General features: G+C 45.3%; 1 protein-coding gene across 1 annotated transcript; it reads right to left on the bottom strand.

The window, feature by feature from the left end:
* Positions 1-4043: 4043 nt before the first annotated feature.
* On the bottom strand, positions 4044-15119 carry UCP2 (uncoupling protein 2). The gene is made up of 8 exons (XM_001362929.4): positions 14630-15119; positions 13072-13228; positions 7863-8087; positions 6917-7130; positions 5473-5667; positions 5279-5380; positions 4639-4819; positions 4044-4388 (listed from the first exon to the last, which is right to left on the bottom strand). Exons 3-8 carry the CDS (start codon positions 7986-7988, stop codon positions 4274-4276), a joined length of 933 nt encoding a protein of 310 aa, XP_001362966.1. The 5' UTR covers positions 7989-8087; positions 13072-13228; positions 14630-15119; the 3' UTR covers positions 4044-4273.
* Between the last annotated feature and the right edge of the window lie 4188 nt (positions 15120-19307).

The raw sequence follows: 19307 nt of genomic DNA, 5'->3' as shown, positions 1-19307 counted from the left end.
GAAGCGTGGCTGCGCTTTTTGTGTCGGCAAAGAATTGGCAATGGAGGGGGCGCCCCTCAGCGGGAATGGCTGAGCACACGGTGGTGGTGGAATACGATTGTGCTGTACGGAATGAGGAACTGGATGATTTCAGAAAGAGCTGCAAAGCCCTCCATGGACTGATGCAGAGTGAGAGAAGCAGAACCAGAACCTTGTACACAGTAACAGCAACATTGTGATACATGTAACTATTAATAATCCAGGACAGTTCGTAAGGTTGAATTTCAGCCGAAGAAGGCTACCCACCTCCAGAGAGAACTGCAAATGAAAGAATGATTTTTCATTTGTTTTGGGGTGTTTTGGTTTTATAAAATCACTCACAAAAATGAACACTATGGAAATTAAAAAAACGAAAAACCCCAACACATTCCCATTGTGTCCAGGCATTGCCATAGATCCACAGGCGCCTGAGGATATCAGGATAAGTGGAGTTTTTAAAAAAAAACCAAAGGTGATTATATAACAATGATTCGGTCTATCTGTCCAGGATTTTATACTTTTCAAAGTTCCTTTCCAATCACTTTAAAAATTTGATCCTCACAACAGCCCTAGGAAGAGTTTTTTAAATTAATTGTTTTCCCAACATGTAAAAACAGTTTGCAGCATTTTAAAAAGAATTTTGAGTCTGGCATTCTTCCCACCCCTGGATGGCAAGCAATGCAGATTCTTAAGGGTTGTTATTCGGGTGTTTTTCAGTCATGTCCAATTCTTTGTGACCCCATTTGGGGTTTTCTTGGCAAACATACTGGTTTGCCATTTTCTTTTCCTGCTGGTTCTACGAATGAGGGAGGGAGGCAAAGGGGATGAAGTGACTCATCTAGTCACATAGCTTGTCTCTGAGGCTGGAGTTGAACTCGGGTCTTTCTGACTCCAGGCCTGGAGCTCTATCCATTGTGCCAGAGTGCTGAATATTGTTCCCATTCTCTAGAAGAGGAAACTGAGGTCGAGAGCAATAGCTAATGGGAATGATGTGATGGAATTAAGCATGAGTCAGAGTCAATGAACAGGGCCAGAATCCCAGCTCTGCCACTGATTCCCTAAGTCCCTAAAAGCTGTGGAGGAGCCAATCTTTGAGGACGGATCTGGATCTAAATTCTGTGATACCATTTTATTTTTAAAGCGTGTAGCACCCATCTTGGAATTGATACCAAGTATGGGTCCCAAGACCAGGTTTGAACTCAGGACCTCCTGTGTCCGCCTGGCATTCTATCCACCAAGTCCCCCTGCCCAAGTCCACACTATTTTGTATGTCTCAGCATCCCCAGGGCATATGGGGTGGGCCTGGGCTCAAGGCCATCAGAGGGGCCCAGAAATGGGAAGCTGCCGCCCTGCCAGGAAGGGGGAATCTCTTCACAGGCTCTGATGGGCCTCTTGCGGTCCTCCTCCACCTCTCTGCTGCGGGCTGGGGCCCAGCATGGTGAGTCTTTGGAACTGGAACTGCTAAGAGTGAGCTCAGGGCCTCAGTAGGGGAGGGGGGAGCAGGGAGGCCACAAGCTGGAGCAAGGGTCAAGTAAAGCTGCTCAAAGCTCCCCAACCCCCTTTTACCTGCCCACTCAGGCAATGGGAATGTGGGGCTCCAGGAGCCCAAATGGTCCTGGCTTTTTTTAAGCCCTTCCTTTCCCTCTTAGGACCAAAGTATTGATTCTAAGGCAGAAAAATGGTAAGGGTTAGGTGACTGGGGTTCCGTGACTTGTCCAGAGTCACACAGCTAGAAAGTGTCTCCAGTCCTGGTGCTCTAGCCACTGGGCTCCCCAGCAGCTCCTGGGCCAGGGTTCTTAATCTAGGGTATGTGAACTTCAAAAACTTTTTGTTTGGGTAAATAATTATATCAATATAATTGGTTTCCTTTGTTTTCTGAGAAGGGATCCCTGGGCTTTCCCAGCCCACTGGTGCAGTCACAATCCCTGCTCTGGGCCAATCCTCCATGAATTATGGTTCTTGTGGCAGCATCCTTCACACATGGCCATCTTGCCTCCCCCTGAAAACCTCTAGTGATGGCCGGCTCAGGCTCCTGAGGCAGCTGTTTATGCTTCCATCCTGCTGGAGATCACCTGCTGCCTTGAAGAGAGCTGCCCCTCCCCCAGCTCCCCACCTGTGGCTTCCTTATGTCCCACTGTCCATCTGTCCCCCAGGCCTGCTGGCTGCCTTTGGACATTCCCTGAAGGGGAAGCAGCAGGGCCTTGGGGGGGGGAAGGGGTAAATGGAAATGGGTAAAGGGGAAGTGATGGTAAGGGAAGGCTAGAGAGACTCATTCTCTGCTCAAACCCTTACTGGTCAGAAAAAAAGCAGCTCCAGCCTCTTCATTCCAGTCACCATTTGCTGAGAAATACTGTGTGGAGGGGGAAGAAAGAACACAGAGTTCTAGTCCCAGATCTTCCATCAAGTGAGACCTGGGGGGAATGGCCTCCCCTCTCTAGGCCTCCTTTCCTCCTCTGTAAAACCAAAGGTTGGCTGAGCTAATCCTGCAACGATGTGAGGTCTGAAGAACAGGGGAGGCAGGAAGGGAGGCGGCAGGGCTTACTGCTCAGTCCCCATTTCAGAGCAGTGGGATGGAGGCAAGAGGCCAGCCAGCCTCAGCTTTAGTTTTGGAACAATTCGCTTCCACTCTTTGGCCTCGGGGAAACAAAGACCATTGCTATGGGCAAATCACCAGAGCCCATATTCTCATCTCTAAAATGGAGATCTTTGTACTCTCTACCTCAGAGAGACTGCAAGGATATCCATTTCAGATTTACTTGGCAGTTTTATTCATTGTTGTTCTGGGGATGTGGTGTGTGGGAGGACATTCAAGGCAGGATAGGATGAGGTCAGGGGGAAGAGGCGGCTTTGACCCAGGCCAGAGAACCCAGCAGCCTCTTCCAATGGGCAGTCCTTCAGGCCACTTTGGGTTTCAGAAGCCTCTGCTGGGCTTTACTGACAGCATTTCTCCTGGAATCCTTTTCATAGCATGTGCTGCACCAGGTTCCTGCTGAGCCCAAGGCTCCAGAGCAGTGATGACAAACTTACGGCACAGGTGCCAAAGATGGCACATGGCTCTGGGCACATGCACCATCACCCCTTGCAAGCTGCTCCTCTGCCCAGCAGTCTAAAGAGCACTTCCTCCTTCCCCTTTGTGGGGTATAAGGGAGGGGCAGGGCCTGCCCAGCACTCAGTCTCTGGGGAGGTGGGGCATGACACTCCCTCTCTAAAGGATTCACCACCAGAGGCCACAAATGCATTTAGGTCCTCTCCAGGGCTATGCTTTCAGCACTGCCCATTGCCTGTGGGCTTAATCCTGTGATACCTGGAAAGGTATCTCTTCATTTCTGATTTGAGGCCCAGAGAGACAAATACATATGCAAGTACCCCATAAATATAGCTTGAACCCATATTCTCTACTTCAAAGCCTCATTCTTTTCCCATATTAAACCACCTCATTTGTGAAAATGGGGATAAATTCATAAGCCTTAAAGCATACAGAAAAAGTTATGCATTCAAATGTAACAAGCACTTACTATATACATACTAAGCCCAAACTTACTGCCATGAGAATCAAATGTGAAAGAAGCCGAGATGGCTATATGGACACAACTGGCCCCAAGGAGGGGGCCTGGACATAAAGAATCCAAAGAGGAAGCTGAGCCCTCTCTGGCTTCCTTGGGGCAGTGGAGGGAGGTGGGGACAGCCACCCAAGGGCTTGCTCTGGCAAGAAGGAATGGAAAACCAATCCCTGGGAACTCCTTGGGTCTAGTTGGAGCCTTAACTCAAACATCCTCTCTGCTCTTCACATTGTCCTAGAGCAAGTGGAAAGTAGAGCCCTACAACGTTCTATCCTTGGTCTAAGAATTTGTGAACTTCTTGAGGACAACTTCCATCTTTAGAGCCCCAGCACCTAGCAAGCACAGTAGGTGCTTAATAAATGCTTGTTAATCCAAAATTGGGTATAGTCTTAAGGGAGGGTTGGAATACACGGCATGGAAAGCTGAACGTGTGCCTCCTCTGAAGTCAAGACAGCTCACACATGCTAGGTTCTGGTCTAGCTTTATTGGACATAAGGCGCTTGAGAACTGGGTAAATCTGCAATGGCAAGAGGATGGGGGCTGGACAAGGAATTAAATGGGACCAATTCTTAAGAGGGCAAGGGGTGGGGGAGGGGAGGAAAGGAAAAGGGGAAAAAAATAGGAAGGAATGGGGTGGGGCGCCTGGACTCAAAAGGAAGGCGGGGGAACAAGTCAGAAAGCTGGCAGGAGAGGGCTCAGAAAGGCGCTTCCCGGGAAGCTCGAGCTGCCATCAGGGCCCGTTTCAGTTGCTCATAGGTGACAAACATCACTACATTCCAGGAGCCCAAGCGGAGGAAGGAAGGCATGAACCTGGGGAGAAGGTGCACACAGCCGTTAGGGATTGAGCCCAGGCCCAGGACTCACTGCCTGGGCACTCAAGGGGAAAATGACAGGAGCCCGAGCCATGTCCCATTCCCTCTAAGGACCAGAGCGCAACAGGAGGCCCTAGAAGTTTCTGGACCAAAGATTTAGGATTGGTCAATCCAGGAGAAAAGGCTGGAGAATTCTCTCCCCTCCCTCCCATCCCACAGAGGCAGGAGGAATGGACACTTCCACTGACCCTTTGTAGAAGGCTTGGGGCCCCTCCTTCCGAAGCATGGTGAGAGCGCAGTGGCCAGCACTGGCATACTGGCCCGAGGCAGAGTTCATGTATCTCGTCTTGACCACATCCACGGGGGAGGCGATGATGGTGGTGCAGAAGCCGGCCCCAAAGGCCGAAGTGAAGTGGCACGGAAGGTCATCTGGGGAGGGGGAAGGCAAGCACCACTACCTCAGGGTTTAAGGGACAGAGGGCAGCCTGCGAGGCTACACCTTTTATGGGCCTCAGTTTACTCAAATGGACAAATGGAGCCATTTCCCGCCTACCTCCCAAGGTCTGACATGAGATGGGAACTCACTCTGAAGATACTCATCTGGTCTTGGGTGAGGGTTACTCCTAAATCTCAACACCCCTATACTGCCTGGGTCACAAGGCCAGGCACCGCTTGGGGCAGTCCAAAGAACAGATTGATTTCCAAACTGAAGGCAAAACGTGGCCTTCTTTAAGGCTGGAGCCTCCAGGGCCCTGCACACCGGCCCTCTAGACACAGACAGGTTCATCTATGTATAGGCAGACATCCAGTTACTCACCCCTTTGAAGCCCCGCCACAGCTCTGGAGCCCCAATCTCCTCAAAAGCCCAGGGGGCTCAATGGCGCTTACCAGTCATGAGGTGGGCCTTCAGGAGGGCATCTTTGATGAGGTCGTAGGTCACCAGCTCAGCACAGTTGACAATAGCATTGCGGGCGACATTGGGCGAAGTTCCTGGGCAGGAGGAAGGAGAGCGGCTTTGGCCCGGGAAAGAATCGGGGGAAATTGGGAAGGTGGAGAGGGGAAGAGTCTGATACCACACGTACCTTTCCATAGGCCCCGAAGCCCCTCCTCTCGGGCGATAGTCTTATAGGCGTCCATCGTGCCCTGGTATCTCCGGCTGCCACCTGCACGAGCCTGGGCCTGGAAACGGACCTTCACCACATCTGTGGGTTGGGCTACACCTACTGCCAGTGCCCCTGTGGTACAGCCTGCCAGGAGGCGGCTTCCAATACCTGCATCTGTTAGACAAACCAGGGAATGGAAGGTAAAAGCTGACATTGCCAAAGGTCATTCAGATTCAGAGGATGACAACCTTTTCTCTCCCTGCAACTTCTCCCCCTAGAATGACTCTCCTAAACCTTAGCCTTCCTGGGAAGGCAGATGACCCTGACTCTTAAAAAAATTTTTTCCTTAAAGATATTTTATTGGTGTTTTAAATTTGTTGATTTTCTGGGTTATTTTATTATATGCTCAATTCATTGATTTGGGTTTTCACCCTCATCTTTCTTGACAAACAGTGCCTAGATATCTACATGTTCTCCAAAAGATTATTTTGGCTAACTCAAATTATGATTTCCTGTTTCATTGTTGTCATTTTGTATTATCTATTGTTTTAAAGATTTATCCTTGAAAAAAGAAAAAGATATTTTATTGTACCAATTACACGTAGTAACAATTTCCCACACAAGTTTTTTGAAGTTATAAGATCTGAATTGTCTCCCTTCCCAGAGATGTTAAGCAATTTGATCTGGGTTATACATGAAAAACTGACTTGGCATATCGTTCATTATTTTAAGAGAAGACAAGCTCCAAAATAAAATTGTATGCTTTGATCTGCATTCTGACAATTCTTTGAAGATGGATAGCATCCTTTGTCGTAAATCATTCAGAATTGTCCTGGATCACGGTATTGCTGAGAGTAGCTACGTCTCACATTTGATCATTGCACAATATTGCTGTTATTATATACAAGGTTCTCCTGGTTCTACTTTCATCATTCATGTATCAGTTCATGCAGGTCTTTACAACTCTTTCTGAAATCACCCTGCTTATCATTCCTAATAGCCCAATAGTTTTCCATCACCATCATATACTATAATTTGCTCAGCCATTCCAACTGATGGATATCCTTTCATTTCCATTTTTTTTTGCCACCACAAAAAGGGCTCATGAATATTTTTGTACAAGTAGAAGATCCTGACTTTTAATCCTGGCTATGACACCTACTGAGGAACCACAGGGAGGTCACTTTATCCCTTATGAGTTTCAGCTCCCTCATTTGTACTAGGAAGGTTCCTCACAGGTGTGCTGAGAAAGAGCTTAGAAAATCTTAGGAAAATGACTACTTAAAAAAAAAGGGCAATTCTAATGAGGGAAAAGACCAATGGGAGAATCTCTTTCTGGTCCCTGCACACCTAACTTGGCCTTCAAAGCTTAACCTTGCCCACCCCATTTGTACTCTGACTATAGCTCCTTAGGCATACTCACGTTCAGACCCTTTGGTGTAGAATTGCTTGACAGAGTCATAGAGGCCAATTCGGACAGAGGCAAAACTCATTTGGCGCTGCAATCCAGCCACCAGCCCATTGTACAGGCTGCCAGGGCCCTCAGTCTTCACCATGGTCAGAATGGTGCCCATGACACCCCGGTACTGGGCACCAGTAGAGGAAGTACGGATGGCCCCCTGACTCTCTCCCTGAATCTGTAGGAGAATGGAAGTGAGTCATGGGCAGCTGGTGGTCTAATGGGCATGGAAGGGACCCTGGATCTCAGGTCAAGTTTTATCAACTTATAGATAGGGCAGTTAAAACCCATAGTGGGGAAATGACCTGCCCAGTGCCAAGCTGGCAGCAGAGCCTGGAACCAAATCCACGCCATCACAGACCTTCTGCCACTAACTATTTTGGAAGTGAGACTTCGTTCATCTAAGAAGAGTCTCGAGCCACTCAGTACCAATGGCCAATTCTCTACTCCCCCACCAAAATCAGGCTGGAAAGGTGGGACAAAGACACCAAAGATGAGTGGTAGCACCTGGAATTATAAAACAGTCTGGAGCCAGATCCCCAGAGCCCAGTGTGTAGGGAGGAGAGTAGGGCTGAGGGAAAGTAGAGGAACTGTAAAAGGCCCCACAGAAGGTCTTCCCTTAGGACATAAAATACCAAGAAAAGCTCTGAGGGTAACATTGTCCACGAGGAAGAAGGTGGAACTAGAAAATATCCCAATCATCAGTTAAAAACAAAGTTTGGAGAGTCTGAGGCCATTCTGCAGTTGAGGAATAAAGTACAAAGCAGGATTCCAAGAACACTAACGGACTCAAAGAAAGCTAAGACATGAGCCTCTGGGGCCTCAGAGCCCTGATGTTCTAAGATAGGAAAAAATACAAGATCACAGCCTAGTGTTCAAGCAAGGCAGCTGACTACCAGGAGCTTCTAACCTGCAGCCGAACTTTGGCTGTGTCCAGGGGGAAGGTGATGAGGTCAGCGATGCAGGCAGCAGTACCAGCCCCAAGGAATTTCACAGTGGCTGTGGGGGGCACCTCTGTAGGCTTGAATCCAACCATGTTGCAATACTGGCTTTCTGCTACCTCCCAGGAGGCAGAGGAGAAATGGAAAGATGGCCTCTGATTGAGCAAGACGAGATAAAGGAACTCTGCCGGAGTCTGGTAAGGGGTCAAAAAAGGCATTATCATGTCAACCACTGGCAAGGTCCCCAGGTCATCCTTGTTTACTTTTCCAGCCCCTCAATTCGCTAATCTCCCAGCTTCACAGATCACAGAGACCCTTCCAACAGGGGCTAGATTCTCCCTAGAGAGCTTTGTGGGGAAAAAAAAAGTGAGATGGCTCTAGATCCCTTAAATCCAAGGTATCCAAGAATATGTTTAAGTTTCTAAATGGCAGTTGATGTCTACTTCTCACCCTTTATGGCCAGCATTTTTCTAGGTCATGCCAAGCTCTGCATTTACTCACATAGTTCAATGTGAAGAAACAAGGGTCCCAAAATAGATTTAAGTCATGTTACTAGCATGGAATATCTAAGTCAAGCAATTCAAACTGGAAATCTGGGAGCCAAGGTTAGGTCTTAAAAACTGAGCCAAGGTATGATCAATGAGGTTCTTTCTCTCTAAAGTAATAACCTACATTTTACTTTATAATGTATAGATTATTTTCCCCAACAATCTTGTAGCATCTAGAGGATGGCAAGTGATTTGCCAAAGGTTACATAGTTTAAATGGCAGAACTCAGATTCAAATGCAGGTTGTCTAGATTCTAAATTGGATCTTTCACATTCTCTCCATTGTAGATCTAATACATTCAGGAAGAGATGGTAGAACAGTAACAGTCAAATGCCTCACTGCCTTCACTCAGTATAACCTAATGTAAAGTGTTAAGATCTAGAACTTGTGTGAATTTTAACTGAGTAACCTTGAATAACTTATTTTGTCTGAACCTAAGTTTTTGAAACTGTACAATGGATCTAACACTATCAAACACAAGACTAGGAAAGCACTTGTAAAACACTACAGAAACATTATTGTAACCCTCATTTTTACTTAGAGAAAGAAAGGTACATTCTGGTGAGGAAACCTCAAAATGTGAATCCATCTTTTATATCACTTCTACAGTAGTGTTTCTCATGCATAATGTCAAAATATTTCAATAGCTCCAATATCTTCTGTCTTATTGTTGTCTTTATTTTCCAGCTCTCCCTCCTGGTATTCAAAGACCTTCTTCTCCATGATCTAGCCAACATGGGCTACCTTTTGTCCTAGATGTGCCTTATTCATGATATTCCTGGATATATCTGGTATTGTCTTCCTGTCCCTTCTTCCTAACATACCCCATGTTCATGTTTTAAACCCTTTACCTTGTGTCTTTTAACTGACATGGAAGTATTGGTTCCAAGGCAGAAGGTTAGGACTTGCCCTAGTTCACACAGCTAGGAAATATCTGAGGCCAGAATGGAATACCTTCCTGGCTCTCTATCCAGTGAGCCACTTAGCAGCCTCTCTCACAATCTTTTAAAGGCTAATTTAAAAATATTTCTGGGAATCTTTCCATGTGTTTTCCTCTCAGCTGGGAATGCTGGTCCTCTCTAATTTGATTATGTGTTACTTATTGTGCATCAGTCTCTGTATTGATGTCTTGTCCATCTACTAGAATATATTCTCTGAGGGCAAAGAGTATCTTATGTATACTTTATGTCTTTCAGCATGTAGCAAGAGGTTCTTAGTAATGTTTATTCTGTTGTATTTGAACCCTCCAGAATTTGGCTCATTTCCTTCAGCCCAGACACCAGGACACAATTACTGGCCTCTCCCCTAAAAGTCTGCCTTTTTCTGCTCTGACAACAAAAGGTAGTGAGGAAAGCACAAAAGAGCTCAAGATTCGATTGGTGGCTCCTGTTGCTGGGCAAGGAAGGAAGAAAAGGCTCGCCGCCTTATGATGAGGATGTGGTCAGGCTTGGTCCTGTACAAACAGTCCCAGGCAAAACAACTTGTCCTAGTCTCCTTTGCTCTGCTAGGGGCGGGGAGTTGGGCTCATGCCAGTTCCTTTTTAGCACTTCTCTCAGCACTAGGCTGGTGTTAGATAGTTTCCTTATCTCCCACCCTCAGAAGGTGGGAGGGGAAAAACTCCTTACTCCCATTTTGTATGAGGTCAAGGTAACTGAGGGAGAAAACAGGTCAACTGACAAATTACAAGCCAACATCATAAATGCTAAAAATCAGTTGCTTTTCCCACTTCACCTTGTGAAGCTACATAGCTTGGACTTGGGGGATAAAATTGTTGTAAGGAACTAAGAATAAAAAAGAGCTAGAAAGGAGCTTATTTAAAGACATCTCATCTGTCCAAGTACCTGTATCTGGAACCTGTGACCTCTAGTCCAATAAAAGATTTGTCAATTTGTCTAAAGTTCTGTGGCTCCTTTTTTCAACCTTTATTCTAGTCACACATGCTAACCCCTGTTCCTGCCCCCCAGTAGGCCCTCTTCTCTTGAGATCCCTGTACAGCTTCACCTGGTTATTGTATCAGCTCCCATGGTCTCAAAGCTCGCCTCTATGCCCATGATTCAAATCTCCTGGTCAAATCTCTCCTGACCTCCAGTCTTACAACCTCTAACTACCTAATAGATCTCTCAAAATTGAGGTTTGTAAATTATTTTAAACTCCTTGTCTTCCCCACACACACGAAAAAAAAAAACTCCCCTTTTCCTGGCTTCCCTTTTCCTGGTTAGGGGACCACTCTCTTGCCAGTCCCTTGAACTCCCACTTCTGCTCCCTCACTCTTCTCACTCTCTCATCAGTTGTCCAAAGTTCTATCTGTTCTACCTTTCATATCTCCCATATACTTCTTTCCTCTCATCCTCTCTCCATCACCACTCTCCTGTGCCAGTCCTTCAACACCTTACTGCTAGGGGCTCTTGCAATGGCCTGCTTCAAGAGTGTCCTCTTCCATTCACCACTCAGAAGCCCAGGTCAGTTCCAGTGGTTCCCTAATGCCTCCAGAATCAAATATAAAATCTTGTTGGCCTTTTATAGCCTGGCCCCTTCGCACCCCTTCAGTCTTCTTACACCTTACTACCTCTGCACACTCTGCTGACCAGCAACCCCAGTCCCTTCATACAGGTTCCATCCCATCTCCTTCCTACTCCAGTGGCTTCCTATTGCCTCAAGATACAACTACAGAATGCTTTTCTCCTGGGGTCTCAGAGGGCAGGCACCAAGGCTCTGGAGCACTGGGAAAGGCTTTTTTAGTTCTAGTACAAAGCTGTTTACATTTGTTTCCCCAGGGGAAGAGCTGGTACTAAAATAAAGCCCAGATCACCTATGCTACTCTCAGTAGCACAATGAGGTAGGAGGTGAGCAGAAAGATTTAATAGCTTAGGCAAATTCATTTCCCTTCTCCAGGTCTTAAGTTTCCTTATTTGCAAAACCCCCTACTAGCTCTGCCAATCAAGGATCCCCAAGAGGTAACAGTAATATTGACATGAGGCAGAGAAAAAGGAACCAAGCTTTGGGAATTGAACTGAGACCTAAAGCTAGAGGCAAAGAAATCATCATCAAGCAAACTAATTAACCCTGTTCAATGCAGTTACCAGAAGAGTCTACACACCTGGACCTCACTGACCTCATGGCTGGAGGAGCCATGTGTGATCTCTATGGACACCCAGAGTCCTGGATATGATCTGATGGTAGTCACTCCTCCCTGTTCAAGTGGATTGAAGCTCTGCCTCTCAGACACTCCTGCACCCCACTCCCCCCAAACTACAATTCCTCCACACTGATTAAAGACTTTTTTGGGCAACTTTGATAGTCCTCTTTATTTCAGGATGACAACACTAAGACTACATTTTTGGCTACTAATACACAATTTGATGGATTGGTGAATATTCTGTTTTACTTCCTTTAACTACTCTATATCAGTTTATGTCAATGAGGGGTAGATGTAGGAAGTAAATTCAAGTCCTACTTTTCCAGTAGAAAACTTGGTAAATTTCCCCCTTTTCTATGACCTATGTGTTTGGATAAACACTTTCCCAATCCCATATATCACTATAGGTTTTTTTAATTGAAGTAGAGGACTTAGAACTGGCCTGTATCACTGATCTCAGTACCCTCAAAGTCTAGCTAGTGTTCCACTATATGTATCACTAAAATCCAAAAGACATTTTATTATAAGCATCCAGCATCTGCAAAACATAGGTACTAGGGGAGATAAAGTTTACCTGAGATGTGGTTCCTTGACCTCACTGAACTTGGTGAGGAAGCTAAAGACAAGTGCACATACCTAACCTGGAAGATTGCTTCAGCCTCTTCCCTATCCTGGTCTACAATATTCTCTCAACACTCTGTACAAAGTTTAACTGTGTTCTTGGAATATCTCCCATCCTGTTCAACACCCAAGGCTTGCCTTCCCAGTTGTACCTAAAACCCCACAAGGTAGGAGAAGTTGGAAGAATGTTTTATTTCTTAAACTCTCATAGCCTCTCACATGAGATGGGCAAGAGGCATTGATTTCTATAATGGAAAGGCAATTAGTCAAGACTAATCTAGTTAAGACACACCAGTTGTGTGATTTGGGAAAGTCATTACCTTTCAGCTTCAATTTCCCCAACTACAAAATCTTTCTTAGGATTCTTTGGAATTAGAATCTTAGGGTTCAAATCTTCGTTTCCAAAAAAGCATTTAGTATATTTCTATACCTATAAGGCTTAACAAATGATGACAGCACTGCAAATGTCTATTATATCCAGGAGGTCAATCAGGAACTCCCTCCTTATCCACAGATTATGCATTTTTGACTGGTGACTACAAATGAATTGGCTTGTTGGGAGGAACCATCTTGAGGGGACAAATTGTGTGGAGTGAAAAAACTGGGATAAAGTTGCTCAAAATGGAGTTGCCAAAAGCAAGGAGATTAGTAAAACTATTTACGCTAGGACAGGAGTGAAACTGCAGCAGTTTGAAGTCTAACTGAACTCTATGCTATCCTTGAGCAACTGATTTTTTAGAAACTTCTTAGAGGCAGGACTTTGCCCTGATCACTGAATCATCATAATATTTTCATACACACCCAGCTTCACAAAGATCTCTTCCAGTTAAATCTACCAATAATTTGAAGCACCAAACCCCAGAAGATCCTTACCCTGACTCAAAGGGTTTCACGATGATGGCACCTTGATCAAGCTTCTCTAAAGGTGTCCCGCTCTTCAAAGTTGCTCACGGCAACCATGTTCCACTTTGCTTGATTTTCCATAGAAAATTGTTGGGAAACTGAACACCTAATGATCATACTATGTACCCTGTGGCAGAAAAGGAAAAGAAAAACCAGGCATGAGTGCATTTAGAAAGTCAGAAATTCCACATACATTTTACAAACCAACTTGTACCTTATTGGCATGATTAATCAATGCAAACTACAAGTAATTGTGGCCCAACTCAAAATCATATCAAATGCCAGGTGGATGGTTAAAAATTTCTTTAGGGCACTTCCTTGTATACTTTTCGGGGTAGGGATGGGGGGAGGGTAGTTGTTTAAAGAGGGAAACATTTACCTTTATAAGCACTCTCTTGGGCCTTACTCTGGAGCCTACAATTAAGCACCACCCTGAAACTGTAGGTTTAGGCAAGTCAAATCGAATACCACCCTACATTTCATTCACCTCCTGTCTCTTCCCTCCTCACAGGGTGCCAAAGCAGCCGGAGACACCATTTTATCTCCTTTTTGCCCTGTGTCCAGTTGGGGTAAGGTGGGTAGCTCACAATGCTTTGCAGATGCCAAATTAAGGCACAGGAAGCAGAATTGAGGGGAAATGGGAGTTAACTTAGGGTCCACCTTTCCTTGGTTACGTTTTGCGAGGCTCAAGGACTTGCAGTTCAGGCGGCTGGGGGTAGGGCTAGATCAGCAAAACAACAGATGGCCAGTGTTTTCTGGTCCAGACGACATTTAATTCTTCTCAAGTGAAAACCACTGGCGGTGGCGGTGGGAGGGGAGAGGGGGTCGGCGGGTACAACCCGGGATACTAGGTCTTTCCTTTATTTCACTACAGCAGACGCCGCCAGGAAAAGTTAGGGCAAGGGGCAGCCCGCTGTCTGCCCAGGGACTCAAACCAAACACCGGGACAGCTGTAAGGCTGCTGCTTCCTTGGACTTGGACAGGTGCTAGGTGGAGAGTTTTGGAGCGACAGTCCCGGAGGAGCCAGCACAGCACAGCATACCCAAAGTGGGAGGAAGAAGCACAGGCTTGCCCCAGGAAGCTGGGGGTGGGGGAGTCCTCCAAGATCTGTTCTGACACATAAGTGAGTCAGAAACACAGGGAGATGGCCCTTGGAGTAGCGAGGGAGGTGGTGAAAGTCTAGCAAGTTGGGGGAAGGAGTCTCGGCTGGGAATTCGGTATGGAAGCGTAACAGGACAGAAGCTTTTGTCCTAACTCACTTGTGCGTCCTAACAGTCCCCGGTGTCCCCGAGACTGCCTGGGGGTGGGGGAACCTGGGGTGGGAGCAGAAAGGAACGGGGAAAGAGGAGGGTGGGGGAACCCCAGCAAGTTGTGTGTCTCGGGTGTGTGTGTATGAAAGTGTAGCAAACCAAGTTGATCCACTTGTGAGTCCGGACAGTCCCCGCAGTGGACCCCGCACTGCCCAGGGATTGGGGGCGCTGGGAAGGGGACGGACAGGTAGATCTACTCGGAGTGATGGGATGCTCACCGGGACCGTGGAAGAGAAGACGAGGAAGAGGCAACGGCTGGGATGGAGAAACACGAGACCTGAAGCAGAATCCGGAGTCCGGCGGGCTGGACGGGATGCTTGGCTGACCCTTGGCTGGACGCAAAAATAAAACAAATCTAGGATGAGATTGATGCGCGTACTGGGGGACAAGGGGAAGCAGTAGCGGTTTTATACCGGCGCGTGGAGAGAGGGCGGGGCCTCGACTGGCCGGGACTGGGCCCCTCCCTCGTGGCGGGAGTTGGGCGCAGCGCGGGGCGGGGCGTCCCGCACACCCGCGCAACTTTCCATTTCCGTCAGGAAGGTCTCTTTATATCTATGGTCTAGTTCTCCCTACTAGGGGCTTCCTGGGGCTCAGAAGCCCTTTCCCTTCTATGAAGCAGGCCTCCCCTCCCATCACTCTCTTTATTTCGGCAGGGCGGGGTACTCTGGCTCCATTCTGGGAGTGCAGGATTGAGTTCCCACCCCTCCTCTGTTGTCTAACATGTAAACTCCCCATCTACCACGTGATTCCTCTAACTCTCCAGAGGCCCGAGGCTCTGCACGTGGAGTCCGCTCGCTTCTGCTCACTAATGATTGGTTGGAATCCCTGCACCTGACAGCGTGGGGGAGGAGTGGCGAGAGGGAGAAGAACCAATAAAAGAGCGCGGCGAGGATTTATTTTCTCGGGGCGCGCCCGCGGGAAATAACGGCAGGTGTCTCTTCAACCGCCAAATGTCCAACGGCCTTAGCTCGAGGTTTGTGGTCTTTCGCTCTCGCTTCCACCCTGGCCTGAGGGCGGCCGGGCAGGCATCAGCCTAGATCTGGAGTCCCGCGGGGAATCCCTATTTAGGTGGCATTTTAGGTTTGGGGATGGTTGGGCGCTGGGAGATCTCCTTGGCTACAGCCCTCACACACCGGGAGGACGTAAAGTCCAGGGAGGATGAGGGACCTGCCTGTAGCGTGGAGAAGTGGAAACAATATTGTAGGCAGCGCTAACTGGAGACGAGCACCGTACCTTCCCTGAGACTCAGTTTCCTCTCATGTAAAGGGAAAGAATGAGACAAGCAGAAATATTTCGGATTGAAACCTCTAAGGACTGTTCTAAAACTCTCATCTATGTGGGCAAGTCACTTAACTCAGATTGTCTCAGGTGGGAAAGAAAATGGCAAACCTTTCCAGTATGTTTGCTAAGAAGTCAGACACACAAAATGTAGATGAAAGCATATGGTTTTTCCATTGCTTATTTGAGTTTGTTTTGGTTTTATAAGTACTCACAAAAATGGAACAGTATGGAAATATTTTGCATGTTAATTCATGTATAACTCAGATTGAATTGCCTGACAGCATGGGAAGGGGAAGGGAAAAGAAGGGAGATAACTTAGGAAAACTTGTTTGGAAATTTATTACACATAATTAGTAAAAAAAAAATTTCAGTTGGTTTCTCTTCATCTCGTATCTATTTCGCTGCCTGTTTTCCCTTTCTCTTCTATTTCTACATGTGTCTGCCTACATGATCTCAAGTTTTCAGTTTCTCCATAAATTTCTCTAACTCCCAGCCTTTCCCATTTCTCTTCCTGTCATCCTGTCTTAATTTTTCCATGTACTTTTGTCCATATCTTATGTCTCTACTATTTATGATTGTTTTTATTTCTCCTTCCATGTATACATAATGCATCTTTGTTTTATTTCACTCCCTTCATTTAGTTCTTCACTAAAGCCTGTCTAGCCAAACAAAAAGTGATGATGTGCAGTTTTCACATAATTTTGAAAGTATAGCAGAGAGGAGGAGGAGGAATGATGGAAAGGAGCATGCTCTAGAAAGACATGAGAAGGAATGAGTTTGGGTGTAAGAGTTAGAGTTGGCAAAGTGGTCTCTTCCTCAAAGAGGGAGAATTGTAGTTGAATGTATAGGGGAGATGAGGGGACTCAGGACAGATAACCTACTTCTCATTCTTTTATAAACCAATAGTTTAAAATGTATTAGGTCAGGATTACAAATTTAGAGTTGGCAAGGGCCTTAGAGATCACACAGTATATAACTCTTGCTTGTTACAAATTATGGATCTGAGGCCCAGAGAGGGTAAATGATTGCCCACTGTTACAAAAGTATTAAATTTAAATAATTAAAAAGTGTAAGGGGTAAAAATTCTAATTGGACTGAATACTTGAGAGTATGGTCATGAATTTAATTACTAAATTCCAATGAATTACTCAAGTCAGCAAGGCCTTTTATTTACAAATCAAGAGAAGAAAGTAAAAATGAGAGAGAGCAGGAATTCAGAGGCCTCAGTAAGGGGGCTCAGAGGATTAATTTAACAAAGCTTCCCACCATGAGGCCTCCTCCAAGATGGGGGCCTCTCCAAAGGCTAGTGTCTCCAGAAAGCATTCTGAGGTTTCAAGCCCTAGCTCCTCCAAGACCAAGTTCAAAGGTGAAGACCCCCCTCACAAGAAGTGACCACCAAACTTAAAGCAGTTCTTTGCATCACTTCTTGTGCCTGTGGTCCACCTTTATGGGTACCAATGGCAACTTAAACTTGGCTTTAGACTGTCCACGGGGCAATCAGTTTCTGATTTAATCCTTAAGTGGGGTGTGTGTGTGTGGGGGGGGGGGGTGGGGTTGTATACATTCCTGGTGGCTAAAAATCTAAAGAATAAGTAGGGTGGAGTTATTCTCATCTTCACAAAAGCTAGGTTTTAAACCCAATCTATCTGACTTTATATCTAACATTTTTAGCACTATAACATAATGCTTTGTAGACATTCATTTACTTTTTCTGTGTTGTTGAGCTGATCCCTTTTAATTATTGATTGAATTAAATGATTAAATTTAATCATTACAAAATGATCTTACTGAGGATGTAAGCAGTATATATTATTCTATTTAAAGGACTTCATTGTTTTAAGGAATTCTTACATTTGGACCTGGTTGAGGACATCTTCCAAGATGGTGGTAAATAATCTTGATTAACATGAATACGGAATCATGATATTTAAACGTTTCTGTGATGATTCCAATAATAAACTAAAGAATCCTTTTGTATGAATATAGTTCTATATTTGCTCTTTAAAAAAACCAACACTCTTACCTTGCATCTTAGAATCAATACTGTCAACTGGGTTTTTGGAAACCCCAAATTTGCCCCTATCCCCTGAGAACTCAACCCAATGGAAGTCCCAGACTGACCCAGTTCAGATTGAAGAGTAGACTTTAAAGTACATAATGACTCCAGTTTAGGTGGGACTAGTGGAGAGAGTAAAATGTTAAGTACCCTTTTTTGTCTTAGTAGTTTCTCCCATTGTATTAACATATTCTCCTAGGTAGCCTTGCCCTTGGCTGGACCCTTTCCTTTTATATTCATTGTAAAACATCAGAATCTTCCTGATAATTCTGTCTTGGATTTCTAATTTCCTTGTAGCCCCGGTAAAGCCAATAAATCATACTTCACTGTCCTTAGTTCCCCAAATGATATATAAGATCCCCAAGTTCTATTATTCTTTGGAGAATCATCTCGCACTGGGATTCTTACAGATACTATTCCCAGAGTCCCAGAGCCCTTGGCTTTGTGTGTTTTTTAGGTGCTTGACTTTGTGTGGCTGCAGAATATTTGAACACTATCTCTTTCCTGATCAAAGATTTGGTTTTGCTGACTATTAGTTCTGTTTTTCCAAGTTAACAATACCAAGTATTGGTTCCAAGGCAGAAGAGCTGTAAGGAATAAGTAATTAGACAATTGGAGTTAAATGACTTGTCCAGTTAAATGACATTATATATGTCGAGAGTCATACAGTTAGGAAGCATCTGGTGTCAAATTTGAATGCAGGACCTCTGGTCTCTAGATCTGGCATTCTAGACATGAGAAGCAGCCCGAGGAAAAGCCAAGAATCTGGAGATTCTTGGAGGATCTTGTTCAGGGAACCAAAGGAGGGGGTGGGTGTAGTATAATGTAAAAAAAAACAAACAAAACTGAAAGGGTCTGTGAAGAAGTTCCTTGAATGCCAAACAGGATTTTGTATTTGATTCTGGAAATGATAAGGAGCCACTAAAGTTTATTGAAGAGTGGAATGCAATGGGGCACTTCATAGAGGAGTCCAGACACCAGGAACTTCAATTATTGGAACCGTGATTTATTGATAGAAAAAATAAAGAATAAAGAATCTACCAGCTGGGACAGCCTTCCCTAGTGGAAGCTGCATCAGACTAACTTTATAGGATAGTTTATATAGGTTACAAGATACAAAGTTATTTACTTTCACAAATAGGTTCTTAACTGAGAATCAATAAACCTTATCACAAACACAGGTATGCAAATAATTAGGTTATTCAGAGGTTGTTAACTTTCACATGTACTTAATTCACTTATCCCTAGTTAGCTAAGTGTTATCTTGCATTCCATCCTGACTTCTTTAATATTCCTGAAATTCCTTTGTTTCTTGACCTTCCTAATTCGAATCCTTAGGCTAATTAGAGTCTAGTCTGCTGCCTGCATAAGACCTCCTGGGTCTGTTTCCTAAAAATGCAGGAAGGGAATGATTTGCTTTATCTACTTCAATTTTATTATCTTCCCTTATTCGGACTACTTCAGAAGGATGACATGGTCAAGACCCATGCTTTAAGAAAAACACTTTGGTGGCTTAATGGAAGATGGACTAGAATAGAGAGAGAATTGGATCCACCAGT

Source organism: Monodelphis domestica, chromosome 4 (assembly GCF_027887165.1).
Source record: "Monodelphis domestica isolate mMonDom1 chromosome 4, mMonDom1.pri, whole genome shotgun sequence".
In the NCBI taxonomy this organism is placed as follows: Eukaryota; Metazoa; Chordata; class Mammalia; order Didelphimorphia; family Didelphidae; genus Monodelphis; species Monodelphis domestica.
This window is presented reverse-complemented; position numbering and strand designations above follow the sequence as displayed.